Source organism: Atractosteus spatula, chromosome 23 (genome assembly GCF_055471065.1).
Source record: "Atractosteus spatula isolate fAtrSpa1 chromosome 23, fAtrSpa1.hap1, whole genome shotgun sequence".
Taxonomy (NCBI): Eukaryota; Metazoa; Chordata; class Actinopteri; order Semionotiformes; family Lepisosteidae; genus Atractosteus; species Atractosteus spatula.
Genome location: NC_142728.1, coordinates 13536026 through 13554811, shown reverse-complemented (window position 1 = coordinate 13554811; position 18786 = coordinate 13536026). Strand labels below are relative to the sequence as shown.

General features: G+C 42.4%; 2 protein-coding genes across 6 annotated transcripts in view; both read right to left on the bottom strand.

The window, feature by feature from the left end:
- Positions 1 to 18786, bottom strand: part of rabgap1 (RAB GTPase activating protein 1) — a 144926-nt gene that overhangs the window by 58535 nt on the left and 67605 nt on the right. The window lies entirely within an intron of this gene.
- Positions 4270 to 6924, bottom strand: LOC148816202 (putative G protein-coupled receptor 21). The gene has a single exon (XM_088940519.1). It carries the CDS (start codon positions 5889 to 5891, stop codon positions 4842 to 4844), a length of 1050 nt encoding a protein of 349 aa, XP_088796645.1. The 5' UTR covers positions 5892 to 6924; the 3' UTR covers positions 4270 to 4841.

Sequence of the window (18786 nt, the reverse complement as noted above, 5' to 3'; positions counted from 1 at the left end):
ACCTACTTATTTGATGACCGGAGCAAAGTTTAACTCACCTACTCTTTAAACTGGAGTCAAAACGGTGTCCATCTCTCCCATTTCCAAGAACAAAATACACAGTAGAGAAAATGGATTTTGAAACATCGTTGTCAATGAGTTTGCAGAAGCCAGCTTTCCAAAAAAAAACATTTTCCTGAAAAACTGGTTTTGTTCTTGATGTATCAGGTACATAATAAATTCAGCGGAGCAACTTCTTATTGACTCTGTAAAGTGTCTCTCAAATAAAAAGGACAAAACTCAATTTACTACATGTATTCATAATCTTGGCTAATCCAGGTTTTACCGGTTGAGAACGGCCTGGACATTTAGCATGACATACAATGGTTTCCGAAAACATTACTTAGAGAAACCCAAGTTAAAGAAACAGGACTGCTTTTGCAGTCTTAATGAATGACCTCATGATTGTATTATCTTGCTCGCAGGTTGTTACTTTCCTACCAAATGCCTCCGAGGTTTGAGTGCTACTCAAAACGTCTGTTGCAAAAATAGTATTTACAGCTCTGCATGACAACACTGCTACACAAATTTTTCAGAACACAGCCTGATAATTCTGAATTACAGCGCAGAGAGAAAATCACCCGACTCCTAACAGCCCTTTTCCTAAAATCTGATATGTTTTTAATTGTCTTGAATACAACACACAGCCTACTTATACTGTATATTTTAAAGTGTGACGCACCTTAAATTAGAATATTGCACAGTCCCCTCTATTATTTTGGAATAGGAAAAAATGTCTGAAAGCACATTCTAAACATCAACCTACATTTGTGATTAGTTTACAGATTTACTTTAAATAAAAATTCATCATTATTTCTCTTGTTCCACTACAAATATATATATAGATACTTATATAATTTATCACATGCTAAAGGTTTCTGTGATAAATACAAAAATAAACCAATTAAAACAAACAAGTCCCTGGACAGATGATGAGCAAATCATCAGTTAAACAATAAGACAAAGCCAATAATCGATTCATTAGCATTTAAAGGAATATATTTAGCAACCTTTTGATCATAACCTGAATGTCACATTCAAAGGTGCTTGACATCACATTTCTGTACATTTGCTCTTCATATAAATCAAAAATAAAAAAAACCTTAATCAAATGCTGAAAATCTAAACGTGTTCAGCGACAATATTGCATTTGGTCTCCTGTAAATGAAGGTCATAGCTACAATGCAATGGTTTTCAGCATCCAAAAAAGACAGTGAACATTAGCCATTGAGGGTCCTTTTTCACCTTGATAAAACACTTCATACACAAATGTGAAGAAATTATCCAGATGTACCACTGAAGGAACTGATTTCAACAAAGGAACTATGTTTAAGAAGACCGTACTACATGTATTTTACTTAGGAAAGTAAAAGGAGTACAGTACAATACTGCTTAATTTATATATTATATAAACATGGAAGTTTTTATTCATTTTTTGCATATGTATAAAGAATTCACACATTTTAACTGGAGCATCTTCAGTAATGTTTCATGAGAAAACTACCTTTCACTTCTCAGCAGACCTGAATAATGCCTGTGTCAAACGTACTGAGGGTTAAAAAACGTTTAAAGAGCACGTACAAAACAACACTTCAGTGTCTTTGGCTAAGAACGTTCAGTTGTAACCCTGTTACTTCACAAAAACGCTTTCTTTCGCTCTTGCCAGCAGCAACGCAGAAATAGTGACAAGAATGAATGTAAATCTGAGGTTCAAGAGTGACGTGGAGAATCACTGGACACTTCGGCAGAATCATCCATCAGTAAAAAAAAAAGCAACATCCTTATTAGTTCAATTTTTAGACATTCCCACCGAGCTTTTGCTTGACTAACCAGGCAGACTTTGGACTCTGATACGGAGGGTGCAGGTGTCAGTCTTGTCACCTTCGCAACTTACAGTACATCAGAGCGGCCTCAGTACAGGCCAAAGGTCAGCAGCTGTTTCCTGGAGACCTCTGAGGTGGGAGGCCTCCTGCTGCCTTCACACAATTGGCGACACCTAGCAAGAGCAATTTGAACGGAAATGCTAGTTGACATGAAGCAGTTTGCACACCAATCTCCACGATGACACCTGAACACATCCACTCTTCCCCTGGTCATCATTTACAATCCAGCCAGTGAATTCATTTCCACAGCTCTGACCTAACAGCTGCTTATTTCTTTTTCTCTCATTTGCCAGGTTGACAGAAGGGTTTATTATAACGTCAGGAGCAGATGTTCTCTCTATATATGGCAAGGAGGCTGGTGGCTAACCCTGCCTTTAATCACCTTGTCAGCTAAATAGTTAGTTTTCATCTCTTCGGAGTGTGTACCAACAGCTTCTGCCTCCACTTTCACAAGCAGAAAAGAAATTCTTGAAAATCTCCATTCCTAGAGGTACATTTTCTTTTTCAGGTCTCCAAACTTGCAACTTTTTCTTAGGCAAGAACAATATCGAAGGCGCTTTTAAAAATTGCATTAAAGCAGACTGTTTCTCGATACTTCACTCTGTTTCTCTCTGTGATAACCGTGTTGGGTCTTTGCCTCATTATACTGCTGTAAAGCAACCAAAGCTGCAATCTGCTGTCCACTTCTGTCATTCCCACAGCCCTCACAGCGATGAACATATCAGTGAAACTATTTGTAAGCAGACATGACCAGTAGTTTCTGGCTCTGTTTCTTTTTAACAGAAGACTATAAAAATGCAAAGGGAAATTTTGGTTCAAATGATACCGTTTGGGTGTTCATGCAATTATATGAATGTTTTTCACAGCAGGAGTCTTTGGAGAACGGAGGACATTTGTAACCTCAAGATAATGTACAGATTAACTATAAATGCAACTGGAAATTCCATTAAAAAAATTAAGACTACACAAAAAATTCACTCTCTGTGCCTGCTGAATAATAAGGAGAGCTCATGACCTATTAACTCTGTATTCAGATACAGTGGCTAAACACAAAGATCACTGCAAGACCTAAAGTAGCCATTTTTAACAGGCAGGAAATAGTTTCAGCTCAGTCTCTGTCTCATTTTGCACCATTACCCTAAAAAAACTCCCAATGTTTTCCTCTTACAATACCGTCTATTGTCAACTGCCACATTTTCCTGACTTTACAGGATTTTCAGTTTATTTCTATCCTGAACCAGAACTGGTAAGCATGAAATTCACAGGCGTCATCTAAACTCCATACTGGGTAAATGCTAGTCATGCACACACTTCCTGTATCTATAAACCTCCAACTTACAGCAGCAACCTTATAGCATCATGAACATTCATAATTCAAACTGCAAATCCAGCCTAGTGAACTGTTAGTTCACTTCGATCTCTACCAAACTGCTACAAGACCCAGAAAGAAAGAAATAAACAGAAAAAAATCAATTGTATTATTTGAAGGGTAACATTTCTTACCTAGAAATCGGAAGATTATTCTTCGCACAAGCTCTTGCCAGGGGAATCAATGTAGAAAAATGCTAACATTTTTTCCCCGCAGGCAATACTGTGGCAAACATGCATATTACAAAGTATCACTCCTCTTGCAAAAGCCTTTTCATTTGAAAAGCACAACCAGCCTTCTGAATTTCAGACCCTGTATGATACATATCCAAGCTCTGTCCAGCTTGACAGATATTTATATAAGTCCAAGCAAAACATGACTGCTTCTCATTATTGATATATTTTATCACAGCCAAATAAAAATGCTATGATATAAGGCAGTTAAAATGCTATGCCTTGCAAAACAAATTGTACATTGAGGTTTGTTAAATAAATTTCTAAAGGTTACCTATCCTCCTGCTTTTCAATGGACAATGCAGTTTTTTTTTCCATTTTTACCAGACAAATTTGACTAAATAGTCGCGGCACTTCAGTCCTCAAAGATTCTACCTCAAAAGGTGAGCAGACAAATCACCAATTCCAGGGTCAATATGCAAATAAAAAATACAGAACCCAGAGAAACGTCTCAACTTTGAAAAAGGACTCCATATTGCTAATGAAAGAGAGAATCACGTTTTCACAAGGAGAAAATGCTGAGTATATGTACACCTTTTAATTCATAAATTCTTGTACTTAAGGAAAAAAAAACAGGAAAAGGTAACTGACAACATTTTACATACAAAAAACAGACATCAATTGGTCACATTCGAACTAAGCTCACTTCCATTTCATCATGGGATGAAAAGCAGCATTCTCTTTTTATTCTAAATTCAGTTGGATTTTTTTGTGTTTGTTTTTGTTTCTTTGTTTTCTTTTTTGCATTCCAAGTAAGCCTAGCATGTAACTGAAGTGGTTCCACTTAATGCTTGGCAATATTGTCGTCTTCTGTTTTTTGCCTCTTTTTTTTTTTGCAGTAGAAGCTCTTTTGGCAAAAGATGTAGGAATTTTCGTGATTGTATGTGCGCCTTTTGCTCAAAACCCAGGCGCCCAAACCTCCTGCCTCTCCCCCCCCCCACCCACCCCCCCAAGGCCCACGTCAAGGTGGGCTATCCCACTCGCGTCTCGGGTTGGGGTGCTCTCGATCTCAGCGTTTTGCTTAAAAATGTGCACAAAAGCCGGGAGTGATGAACCTAGCCCAGCTTCTGAGGGAGAGAGCCGCACCGTCATGGCGAAGCGGCAACGTTATTTAATTTAAAAAAAGGAGAGCGTCTGTCTACGAACGAGGTCACCGAGACGGGATTGTTCAACCTCCCGTCCTTCCTTCCCTCCCCCATCCCTGACTCCCACTTCTCAACAACGAAGGTCCGGTTTCCTCCAGCGGCCCGGCCAGCGCTCTCAAGCCAAGACACGAACCCTCGACTCTCCCCGGGAGGGTTCCCCATGGGTCCTTCACTACACGTTGCAGACGTTGGTGGACCTCGTGCTGGTGGGGGCCGGCGGCTTCTTGCTCTCCACGCGGCGGGCGCAGGAGGCGCAGACGGCCCCCGAGAGCCTCTTCAGCCCCTTGCGGAAGACACTGTTGGAGAGGCTGTAGATGACGCAGTTGCAGAAGCTGTTGCTGATGGCCAGCCAGGTGGTCAGGAAGGAGGCCACGGGGTTGTCGTAGATGTGGGAGCTCTCCAGGAGGAAGTAGATGATGTAGGGCAGCCAGAGGATGTAGAACACGCTGGTGATGCGAAACAGGACCATGGCATAGCGTTTGTCCGGACAGCCCTGGCCGTCGCCCGACTCGCCCTCCTGGGAGCTGAAGCGCACCCGGCGGTCGTTGATCTCCTTGGTGTGCTGCTGACAGATGCGGAAGATGTTGAAGTAGGTGAAGCACACCGTGAAGGCCGCCGGCGCGTACAGCAGGACCACGATGAAAGAGGTAAAGTAGGTGTTTGTATTCCAGGACTTGGCGCACCACCGGAAGACGTCGCCGTGGTAGCCGGGCTTGCCCCATCCGAAAAAGGAAGGCAGGAAGACCACGCAGGAGTAGATCCAGATCAGGGCGATGCACGCTCGCAGCCGGCACGGGGTGACCAGCGTGTTGTACGACAAGGGTCTCGTAATCGCTATGTACCTGTCCACGCTGATGCACGCCAGCGAGGCCATGGAGACGCTCTTCAGCACGGAGACGATGTAGCCGAAAATCTTGCAAGTCACCGACTCGTCCAAGCCCGTCGGGTAGTGCAGCAGCGACAGCGAGGGGAAAAGGCAGCTCACCCCCACAAACAGGTCGGCGTACGCCATTGTCTGGATGAAGTAGCTCGTGGTGTGGTGGTTGAGCAGGGGGGCACAGTGGAACACGAAGATCACTACCAGGTTCCCCGAAATGATGAGGACAGTGAGGAAAATGATGATGATCACTTCCAGGACGCAAATATTCAGGGTCTGCGAGTAACCGACACCCAGGAGACAGAACAGCTGGCTGCTATGATTTGCATCCGAGGACGAGTTCATCTTGAGGGGCTGCCTGCGAGGTGGGGGGTTGGGGGGTGGGGGGTGGGGGTGGTAGGGGGTCTTCGATTCAGGCCTCTTCCTTGGCAACCCAGACCCCGGTCGGCATTGCTGGGTGGAGGATTGACAGTGGTGTAAAAAGACGGAGCCTCTCTCTTCTGCGGGTTGCTCACAGATGCTGCGCTGTACTGGCCACAGCGCAATTCCTCTTGAAATCCTTCAAGCAGGCACCACCTTCTAAAAGCCCGAAGATAAAGCCAGGTCTAGCAATTGCCATTCCAACAGCCGGTTTACAAGGCAAAACGGAGGCCTTAGCACAAACGCCTCGGACAGAGGGATCTGCAACCATCAGAACAGGATGGCCCTGCACCTGCCTGCCTCTTTAAGCGACAAACAAGAATTCTGTTGAATTCGGTGGAATTTCCGAGAGATGCCGGTTCTTTGAAACACAAAACCAGGCTGCGTTCAGACCGGGTCTCACTGTATCTCATACATTGTCAAAACCTGCAGATCAGCAGGGGCTGCACAAGAGAGCGAATCCCTCCCCCCCCCCCCCCAATACACACAGAAACGCAAAAATTGTATCCAGGCTTAAAAAAAAAAAACCCAAACAAAGCACATGAAGCTACGGAAAACAGAAATGAAAGTATTGTCCTCCAGTTCCGACAGGTTCGATTACTGCAATCCCATCCTATTTTTAAACGCCATGCCAATTACTCAAGCATACATTTCCGAGACAGAAAAGCTGTTTGAGGTCCTTGTTAACAAAGAGACGAGATAAAGGAGTCCCGGCATTCTCCAGCCTTCAGATTGTCTCCAAAAGGGGGTGGTGGGGAGGAAAAAAAAAAAAGACCAGACTGGGATTCCAACTTCAGGAATTGCAGGTTTTTTTTTTTAAAGAAAGAAAAATTAAAACGCACTTTAAGAAAAAAAGCAATCCAGGAGGCAAATAAATAAACGAGCAGCCCGGCTTTAAGCTTTCTCTCTCTCTCTGGGCCCTGCAGAGGATAGGTGCTCCCTCTTGGTCTCCGCTGAGTTTACTGCAGGATTAAAGTAACGCTGCCTGGCAGCTCTGCTCTGTTACTCCTCCTTCCCCCGTCCCCTGCCAGTGAAAAGAGCCAGCGACGTCGGCACCGGAGGACAAATGCAGCAGCAAGGAATTTTCCTCCCATCACACGTTCAAACACTGTAGCCAGTCACAGAGCCCCATTTATCACTTCAGCCTCATGAAAACATTAAGACTTCAGCATCTCTCCTTCCCTTCGATTTTGACAGCTCAGCGTTGCGGCTGGCTGTTAGCTTGTGTGCTCTTTTTTTTTTTTTCTTTCCCCATATGGAGTTGTAGTAAAGTTGGGCACAAAATCTAAATATCCGCCGTTTTCTCAACGTAAGAAAATCATTCCAGCTGTCCACACAATACTATACCCCCCTGCGCTTCCACCTCAGAACACATCACTGAACATCATTTCACAAGAAAAGCCTTTTTTTTGCCCCTGTGCACCTGCTCCTCATTACAATGCATCACGAGACTGCCGCCTTCCATATTTAGCATCCGCTAATGGGAATGAATATATCAATCAGTGGCGGAGGGGAGCAGTCACAGAATTTAACTGCGGAATTAGCATTTCCAGTTCTGCAGTGCCCTGTTGGCTCGGCTCCTGGCGACGGCTTTTTCCAGAGAGCGTTCACAATGCAGAAGACTCATTCGGCTGCTGAGGGGCATGGGGCTGCATATCGGCTATCGCTCGAGGACCTGTAATTTACGAGATTGTTGAACACACCTGTCTTGTGACTAAATCGAGTCGGGGAAAAACTAAAACCCCAAATGCCGATGCTTTTGCGAGCATTTTTAGGGAAGAAAATTTCCAACAATAAAGCAAAGCTCAAGCACTGAATATGCGCTTCCCATTAGGGAGAAATTCAATTAATCCAGGGCACTCCCCAGGGCATCTGTACTAAAGAAGTGGGGACTTTAATTTCAGCATTTCCTTGCTGTCACAAACATAAGTACGGAAACAAATAACATCTCTTGTGTATCTCCAATTAGTAGAATCGCCATTTGCTAGGACAGATGTTTATAAACACAGAAGAGATATTACTGACAAAAACATGAGTTGTCAAAATTAATGAAAGAAGGGACGACCTATTCTTTTAATACCAAGAATGTCCCCCATGCACACAAACATATGTACACAAATACACTGAAGTCTTAGCTCTTGAGGATATCGAACCTTTATGATTATTTTAGTTGTAACCAACATTATACTGTCAAACAAGATGGAGCTAAAAATAGTGAGAGTTGAAGGGCGGTGAACCAATGCTCATCAATTATTAGGACATCAGATTTTTCACTTGACTCGTCTTGAGCTCGATTGATTTCCTCTGCACTGGTCCTGATAAGAGAGGCTGTCTAAACCTCAGTGCAGTCCCTGGCGGGCTTCAATCAAGACAAACAGTTAACATTACCGAAGACTCATTGCTAGGCACTTTCAGGTTTCAGATGTGAATAAAAAGCACTACAGATCTCCATCTCAATTATCTGCTCTGTAGATTTCTCCCCACCTTAAGACACAAGCCTAAATTAGAGCTGAAAACCAGCTGTGCACATCTGTTTTTGCCTCTGCTGTGATTTGTATTACATTTTCAAAAACCAAATAACAATATCAATCGCCTTCCACAGAGCAAGCAGAGAGAAAGGGCAAAACCCAGCCAGACATCTTGAGCGCTTGCAATAAGGAGGAATCCTACAGGGAATCACTTGACATTTAGCACACAAAGAAACCTACCCACACCTCAAAGAAATGAACGCTCAAGTGAAAATGTTCTTTGCGGAGAACCGTGCCACAGTAAGAGCTCCGAGCTCTGTGCCTCAGAAATTCAAACCATCAGAAATTTGAAGAAAACCAAATGGAAGCTTTGCACAGCTCCTCGTGTTGTGCGGTGGAGTCAGACACAGGGAGCGCATTGTGCGCTTTGTTTGTTTCTCTTGACCATATGCTGTACAGCCAACAGGGTGTTGGGAGAAGTGAAACATCTGACCTTTGACAGCTATTTATCCATCCTAAGGGGTCAGCTGACAGGTAACATCTGGTTACAGTATGAATTGGACACGGCAAATACATCTTCGCTATTCTGCACCCCCTTCACCCTGATGCTGAGTCACAGTCACCAGCCCAAGAAGCTGTTGTAATATTGTAGCAACCACACAACACACAAAATGAACTGCAGATGCCCTGCCACTGCCACAGAAAAATACCTTACTGATCTTCATATATAAAACACTACACCACTGAAGCAGGCAGTGTGGGTACTGAAATCTACCATGATGTGCGTTAAGGGGTGGTGAAATACTTGCTACCAGTGGTATTATCGTGTTTGAACACAAGCATGCACTGTAGCATTAAAACTGACATAATACAGCACAAATCTGTAGTTTCAAATCTTCATGTTTTTGTCAACACTTCCAACATTGCCTAATTTGATGGTCCTGTAAAAAGACACTCATCTGCCCTCACCAAATCTTCTAGAAACGCTCAACTCCCACAGGGGAACTGGGCTGAACACCAGGCAAGTCCCCTGGTGCAATGAAACTGGATAGGTTCATGATTTCCAGTGGCGGCGCAGTCCTCAACAGGATCAATACAGGGCAGGCTCCACAGTGACATCGGACTAAACGAAAGCCGCATTTGGGAAACAGTTATTTGCTATAATTTTGACTTCAAATGGGGGAAAAATACAACCTTCCCATCACCCACCAATGTAAAAAATGTATTTGAGAATACGATTTCTTTGTGGCTGAACAATCATCTGTCTTCCACAAAAGAAGAAGAAACCCATCGCTGCTCGAGGCACAATTTCCAATTAAGCTAGGTCTCAGGACCGAAAGGCAAAGTAGGACCCATCAGTGAATTCCAGCTCAATGAATGAAGAGGTCAGTGTATGAACTGCCCCAGGATACAAAGAAAATTGATTCGGTTCAGTCTATCTTCGTACTAGAAACCAAAAAAAGTGTGCCAGAGCAGCTGTTACACCATGTAATGTGATTATAATGCAGTTATTTTTAAACAGTAATTCTTTTCTTAATCACAACCTTCCTTATTAAGTCTTAGTTCACAATGACATAATGTGTGGAAAGGTATACATGTACAGCTCTAATCGGACTAGTCTTTTAAAAAGGACTGTGTTAAGAGCATGCCTAATAGCATTATTGCCTCAAAATTGTTTTGTGCACAAAATTGCAACCCAGACACTAAACCCAAACACCATGGTTTCAGCGGCTTTGGAAATTCACTGCCTCCCTGCAACTCCACATCTTCTCTTTCAGTGCTCTGAAGAATAGCAGTACTGTGCCTCTACTGTCCACTTTTATTCCTCCAATCGGTACGGACATCCCTTAATAAAACATGCTGTACTTCTAACGCTTATCTATATCATATTAAAAAGACACAAGCAGACGGATGACAGCATATGATTTGTAAGCTCCTTGATCTCTATTATGTCATTAAAACTGATTTACTGTATCTTCATTAAGCTTGAAAAAATGGCAAATATCACAACTGGATATAAACACTCCCTCAACACTCACTACTGTTGCTCAAGTGTATGAAAAAAACAAATATAGGGTTTTGCTCCAAAAGACAAAGACATTTCCTGAGCAAAGCCTAAAATTGTTCTAAAGTGAGATTAACTCCCTATTACCAAAGTAGACTGTGTGTGCAAGCTACACTATATCTACATACCAAACTCATCACTGCATCTGGAAGGAACTACAGGGTTCAGCGGCTCAGCAAAAAATAGTTCTACTGGAACAACAATGGCATTACAAGTTGATACAGCTATCATAACGCTTTGAGTCAGAACTGAAAGCAAGTGGTAGAAAATGCTCAAGATTCTTGAAAGCAGGACTCAATATTTTGGTTCATTCAAAAACCTTTCACCTCTGCAGTATGCTTCCTAATTACAGAATCAACAATTAAATTAGTCTATTTATTTTATTCTTTGAAACATTGTATGTTGGATTTAACGCGATATTTGCTCAAGTTCTACAGTGATCGCTTGAAGCCCCTCTAAAAACGACTATGCAAAACGCTTTCTAAAACTGGTGCAATATCTTCCTGGAGGATCAGTTTATCATGGCATTGCTGGGTGACAGCATCCTGTCTAGACAAAAGGAAAAATAAATCTTAAGCAAAGCGCATGGAACCTTTAAGAGAAAAGCTTATTGTGTGTCTTATTCCTCGCGCCAAGTCTGTTTATCTAACAGTTTTACCCTGCAGACAATACACTGCAACAAAATAATGAACAGACTACAACCTTTTTTAAGCGCCTCCTTTGATGTCTATTTATAGTATGGACAGAAGTCGTAACTCAGTCAGGCTCCGCACTTGGAAATGGAAGACATCTTTGTAGATTCTCATCCCTTTTGAACGATAGCTCAATCTAAGCAAACCCCAGTTAAATTCAGTGCAGTTGCGAGAGGAAAAAATAGATGAGTAAGCGACCTTAACTGATGCGTTCAACACAGAAGAGATCTATTAGCTATTCCTGGACTCTTTCCATAAATATACAGGCACATAAATGAGGGGCCACTCATTAGTTTTGTTTAATCCACTTAATATGCGAGGGGAATGCAGAGGACAGCTTAACTGAAGAGAGGATCTCTCCCAGCTGTTCACAGAGGTTGGGTGCATACCAGCCAGCTGCGTTAGTCTCTGCTACACCCCACGGCACTCAGAGCTCAGAGAGTGGCGTTAAGCCGGCCAGCTAATTACATCCAAAGGATGAGATTATACGAGAAAAGTGGATTGCGCTGTTAACGTAATTAAAATTAATATCCTATCTGATTTAAGTCTGATTAAAAAGAGGGAGAAAGCTTCCATCAACGTGAAAAAATAGGGCAAAGAAACACCCCTGTGCACTAAAGCACATTGATGAGCATTTCTGAAATGGGGAAGTCCTTGTCAAAAGAATTTGAAACTGAAAGGTACTATGGTTTACCTTTATTTAAAAATACTCGGACAAAGACACGAATGACAGAAAATGCTAGATGGTTTTAGTGGCAGAGCAGTTAAAAAAAAGGGAAATGGGGATTTAGGGAATCACAGCCTTGCATTTTTTGCCTTTGGATTTAAGGAAGACGGAGGGGACGCAGCTACATGATAGATAGATTGGCAGGAAAAAAAAAAACATTCACCAACTCTGAGTAAAGGTCACAGGTCACTTCACACCATTTTCCAGAGTCTGCCACAGGACTAACAGGCAATTTCAACAGCCATTAGATTGCTTTTGATTCCAAGACACCAGCCCGCATTCAACACTGTTTATATCAGCCTCCACCCTGCCTCCGATTAAAAAAAAAAGAAATGAAAATACCCCCCAAAAAAAAACAATCTGTTTCAGGCTGCCAAGCAATTCATCAGGAATGAACGCTACTGAGTATTCATGGAAAAAAAACAAATAACTTTTAGAAGGAACCACTCAGTCTCCGACCATACCTCACACCTCAAACCTCACAAGCTACTGTGCAACAATTTAACCATTTCAATCGGAAGGGAACATTTTTGCCTGCAAAGGCCTAACTGAAAATGAAAATGATGTTTGCCAAGCACGGTTCATTTAAAATACCACACTGCTGTGGTTATCCTGAAACATACCATCGAACCAGCTTGGAGTGTTGGCTCTACCGGTGATGTAATGCAGAATTACTTTTAACAGTCACAACAAGAGTCCTGCATGGACAGTTTCCAGATTCTAAAGCAAAGTGTTACGCTGGGCCAGAGAGAATATTTACTGTTCACTTTATGCAGTAGATAACATACCAATTACAGAGTAACAAATGCTAAAAGAAGGATGATACTGAAAAAGCTGAAGAACTTCCAAAGAACCTCTGACTCCCACAGGTTGCCATGTCTCCTGTATGTGCAGAGAGAACCATCTCACAACACAAATTCAAATTCAGCTACCTGGCCGAGAACCTGGTCGAAGTGCAGGTGCCTGATTCAAGTTCAGGTTCAGTGTGCATATAAGCTAACATTCTAGATCTGTGAGAAAGAATCTGGTGAGAAGGAACTGATACTGGCTCACTTCACTCATGGGTGGCATTTATTTAGCTTTAATTCACACACCAATTTCCAATATTACTATTTTGTATATTATATTACTGCTATATCCCATAGATAATGAATATTCGTTATAGACCATATTGATGACCCCCCGGGATCCTCCTTGAGCGGCGGTCGTTTCAGCACTCTCTCGCCGCGCTCTTCCTCGAACAGCGGTCATTACAGCACTCTCTCCCTGCGCTCTTCCTCATTTCGGCATAATCTCCCAGCGCTCTTCCTCGGACAGCAGTCATTCCAGCGTGGTCTCCCTATGCTCCTCCGCGAGTGGCAGTCCCCCTGGCGTGGTCTCCCTATGCTCTTCCCCAAGCAGCAGTCGTTTCAGCACTCTCTCCCCGCGCTCTTCCTCGAGCGGCGGTCGTTTCTGCACTCTCTCCCCGCTCTCTTCCTCGAGCGGCGGTTGTTTCAGCACTCTCTGCCCGCGCTCTTCCTCGAGCGCCGGTCGTTTCAGCACCCTCTCCCTGCTCTCTTCCTTGAGCGGCAGTTGTTTCAGCACTCTCTCCCCGCGCTCTTCCTCATTTCCTCATTTCGGCATAATCTCCCTGCGCTCTTCCTCGAGCGGCGGTCGTTTCCGCACCCTCTCCCCGCGCTCTTCCTCGAGCGGCGGTCGTTTCCGCACCCTCTCCCCGCGCTCTTCCTCGAGCGGCGGTCGTTTCCGCACCCTCTCCCCGCGCTCTTCCTCGAGCGGCGGTCGTTTCAGCACTCTCTCCCCGCGCTCTTCCTCGAGCGGCGGTCGTTTCAGCACTCTCTCCCCGCGCTCTTCCTCGAGCGGCGGTCGTTTCAGCACCCTCTCCCCGCGCTCTTCCTCGAGCGGCGGTCGTTTCAGCACCCTCTCCCCGCGCTCTTCCTCGAGCGGCGGTCGTTTCAGCACCCTCTCCCCGCGCTCTTCCTCGAGCGGCGGTCGTTTCTGCACCCTCTCCCCGCGCTCTTCCTCGAGCGGCGGTCGTTTCCGCACTCTCTCCCCGCGCTCTTCCTCGAGCGGCGGTCGTTTCCGCACTCTCTCCCCGCGCTCTTCCTCGAGCGGCGGTCGTTTCCGCACTCTCTCCCCGCGCTCTTCCTCGAGCGGCGGTCGTTTCAGCACTCTCTCCCCACGCTCTTCCTCGAGCGGCGGTCGTTTCAGCACTCTCTCCCCACGCTCTTCCTCGACTGGCAGTCATTTTGGGGAACTCTCCCTGCACTCCCTAGTTGCACAATTTGCTGTTCTACAGCGTGAGCCAGTTTCACCAGCTTACTTTTTCCATTCCTCTGAGTCTCACAGAAACATTCTTGAACTGAGGCAGTTTTCCAAGCATTTTTCTGCCATTTACGCATAGCTCAGCATGTTTTCTAGCTGTCAGGTGGACTGCTCATGCGAGACATGAGATTTGGTATTTTGATAATCTCCCATCCCATTATTCAGTGTTTTCACTGGGTGAGAAGCGGTCATCTTTCTGGGCTTCATGTGAACCATGGAACCAAACTGCAACAATAACTCAAGGTCCCTTGAGTTCAACTCTTTAGAAGATGACCTATCTTTGAGGCATGTCCCCTAAGGTCTTTTGTTCTGCCAAGTAAGGTAATTTGATGTTTTCAGAGATGCAATATTTAACAGTATTCAGAACATAACACACTGTATGTTGATTGTTAACAAACAAGGAGAATGCATCAAATTATCCAATGTTGGCACACAAATTCACAAAAAGACTCTCCAGATGATGAAGATCTGCACCAAAACACAAAAACAGTGACATCCTCCAAAAAGAGAAAACAGGAAAATTATCCCTGGTCATCTAATGTGAGTTAATGCAGAGTCTGGCGTCACATGTGTTTTAAGGGTTTTTACTCCTCCCCCATGATGAACTTTTGCCCAGAAACAACCTCTTTAAATTGTACCAAAGGCAGAAAGGTGTAAATTAAAAAAAGTAGTGTATGTAAACTTTGACTGTTAGCAGAAGCGAACTCTTATCGTCTAGAGCAGTGATCAGCAACATACAGAACAGATTTTTATTGGCTCATGCAATGAAATAAACCACGAAGAATTACATTAAAAATATTTAAAACTATGCTCAACTGTTCTGTAATTCTCTACAACATGCTACCCAATGAAAGCTCTTTGGCGTAGAAAAAAAAACTGTTAACTTGGTTTATTTAGTGCATTATTTAAGCAGGGCTACTCTATTGGTTTCACAATAAAGTTCATAATTGGTGCAATAGATAATATTTTTCACATTTAAGTGTAAAGTCTAACATTATGGAAAAAAAATCAGTTGCCAAGAAAGAAAAGTTTGTTTATCTCAGCCCTTTCAGAGAAATAAATATCAATTTGTTCAACATAAAGACCGTGCTGTTGTTGTGAGAGAATCATTTGTCACACATCAAATGTCTAACGACATTTTCAGCGAAAACACGACAAAAAACTTCTAAGGATGAGGCAGACAAGGCTTAACTGTTTGCTAGATCGGTGGAGAGAAGCATAATTGAAATGGCAGAATGTTCACAAATAACAGACATGGGCATTAAAAGATATAAAATAATTTAGTGTTGCTCTTGATGAGTGCGTGGATATAAACGATGTTCCGCGATTAGCGATTCTTGTGAGACACTGTGTCTGAGATGGAATTCAGACAGAGCTGTGCTGTCTAAAACACGTACACATATAGCTAAGACATTTACCAATCATTCTGAAGAAAGAGGAATTCATCAAGAAAATACTTGATGATGCCCTTGATATGGTCGGAGAACGGAAGGAATTTGTAAAGATCACTATGGATCAAAAATGTTTTAATATTCAATTTTAATTAATCAAAATGTAAGTAGGGCTATTACTGACATGAAAAGCATCGATGGCACACAAATCCATTGAAACAAGTGCATGAGCTAAGTCTTGGCACTCTCTTTCTGAAAGGCTGCAGACCCGTAGTCTAGAGCATTTTTCTTTCAAAGCTTAAGATCATCTGCTTAATCAAAGTGGTCAGTGAGCTTGTCAACTTAACTCTGAACAATTCAGTGTTGACAAACAAGATCCAACTACTTTTATCGGCATTAGAATGGCTATTTGGGATGTTACGTCTCGCCATTAACCCGGCCAGTATTAACAACACAATTTCATTGTGTAGGAAAAAATGTTACTGTGATAATTGCAGGATTATAGTGCTGTAATTCAATCTGGAAGGAAGATTTAATTTCTCGCCAGCTTTCTTCACGCCGGGAATATCATTTAATCAAAATTGGTTTTCAAAGTCATTTTTAATTTGCTGAAGTGACACAGTCCCGTGCATCACTACTCTGCACCATACGGTGATACCTTGATGACTTGGCTAGTAGTATTTAAGTGACTGACAGTGCCTCAAGCAAAAAAAAAATACAGGAATAAATTACATTTACATATTTTAAAAGATAAATGCAAAATCTAAAAACGGTATAAGGTACTCATAATTACACGATTTACAATGGTTATGCAACGTGCAGGACTCACTGACACACACCACCAGATATTCAATTAGTAACACAGCTTTATTGATGACTAAAGCCTAACACTAAACAGAGCAGAGCAGCAGAATTTCACAGAAAAACCCATCTGGAGGATTCCTTCAAGACAAAGGTGAAAGTCTGTAGCACGGGTGTGGCATTTTATAAAGAAAAATGTTGGTTTTATAATGGCTCCATATCACAATACCAGGATCAAAGAAGCAATGAAGCAGCCAAAAACTGTCCTGAATATAAGCCCACGAAAACTAAACAGCTGTTTTAAGGAAAACACTATCCCCTTATTTTTAAATGTAAATGCTAGCCATGTGATTGAGCAAAAACCTGTAGTTTTCTTGTTTTTATTTATTATATACACACGTGCTTGAATAGCTTCTTCTTTTCATGATGCACCAGATAAATGTTTTTGTGATCAGTGTCATTGCTGTGTTCCATTTCAACCATCTTTCCAATTAAGCCAAGAAGTGTCTTACAATATGTAAACTTGTATTTCAAATTTCCACCTAATTCCCCAGCCAACGCTACCCAACGCCAACGTGGATCCAAAGGGGCAGTGCGGTGGCTCTGTGGCTCAGGATCTGCGCCTGTGGCTGGAAGGTTGCCGGTTCAAATCCCGCAGCTGGCAGAGGAATCCTACTCCATTGGGCCCCTGAGCAAGGCCCTTCACCCCAGCTGCTCCAGGGGCGCCGTATAAATGGCTGACCCTGCACTCTGACCCCAAGCTTCTCTCCCTGTCTGTGTGCCTGTGTGTCTCATGGAGAGCACGCTGGGGTATGTGAAAAGACAAATTCTTAATGCAAGAAATTGTATAAGTGATCTTATAACCAACAGGAGGGAAAACCTTCATGCACCAAACTTCCATGTCATCTGAAAACAGATCCGACACCCACCTTGTGCTTTTGGTTTGAGATACAAAAAAGCTCTGTGACAATCACTCTTTATGAATCATTTAAAGAAGGAGAGTTCTTTAAGGTTAGAAAAACATTGCTACAGCATTATCACATCATGAGTGTGAAAACAGTCACGCAAGTAACATGTTTTCTATTTAAAGCTGTTGTGACAACATCATAAGACTAATGCAATAAAAATGAATGAGCAGTTAAAGTTATTTTAAACAATAACCTCTAACAGCAACCTGTAAAAACCCACAGATCTCTAGTGTATTGTAAAACCACAGACTCAGGATAGAATTCAGAGACTTCTTATCCTGCAAGTTAACTATCTGACTGCTGCTATATTTGTAGGACTGAATTTTCAATCAATATTGTTGTGCTGTGTACTGGCACTATAAACAGGCCTGGTATTTCCATTATCCTACTCAGGGTTTAGGGGAACCAAGGATTCTGTTAAACATTAAGTATTTCTTCTGCAACAAACACTTTGGATGTAAAATATGTAGCTATATTTGACTATACTTATATAAGTATGTGCCATGAAAAAAATATTTTGCATATTTGTCCAATGTTTTTTTTATTTTTACCATACATACAGATACTATATGTTCTTGTCAAAATCTTTTTTTAGCAACTAAACAAACTTTAAAAAATTCAACAACCTAAGTATCTAAGTTAATTTGTTTTATTTTAAATGGTAGGATACAGTCGTCCCAGTAGCACTGTATAATCAAATGTCCCTGTTTCTGAAAAACAACCTTAAAATGAACAACAGAATAATGCCTTGATTTAACTGTGCCACTAAGCGAAATTCTAAAGTTAGGCTTCAAATGAACAGTGTTTTGCTTTAAATGTTATACTGCATGTCATAATAACAAAAAAGGTTTGCTTTCACAACTGAATTTGTTCCTTCAAATCTTTTTAAAAGTGCACCCTCCAAATCTCAAGATCTATACAACAACAGGTTATCAAATGTCTCACAATATCAAATGCAAATGTACAAACCAAGATAAAATTGTATTCTTTGCCCTCTGTATTCAGTTTTGTAATACTCTTGCACATTTGTCTAATACACTGGTGCAACGGCATAATGTTCTTATAAGAGGCTATGTTCACCATGATATGTAACTCCCAACAAAAGTGATGAAAGTCATGACAAGCAGCACAACGGTGCGATTTCACATGTTTTTAATTTTACTCTATATGCAGGCATGTAAATAAACTGCCAAAAATGATCTCATAATTCCGAAAATCCAAATAGCTTCAGCTAAATCAGGAACTGATCTATTATTGGTTGATTAAATTTAACAGGTGCACTCAAGATATATTCCCTGCTCTTCCTCTCTAATTTAAGAATATCTACTGCAAAGTCATATTGACCGCATGCAGCCAGATAATAATAATAATCCATGCATCACCTTC

Bases quoted from the DNA above. Each gene is read 5' to 3' on its own strand.
- LOC148816202 (XM_088940519.1), bottom strand. From the start codon at position 5,891: ATGAACTCGTCCTCGGATGCAAATCATAGCAGCCAGCTGTTCTGTCTC.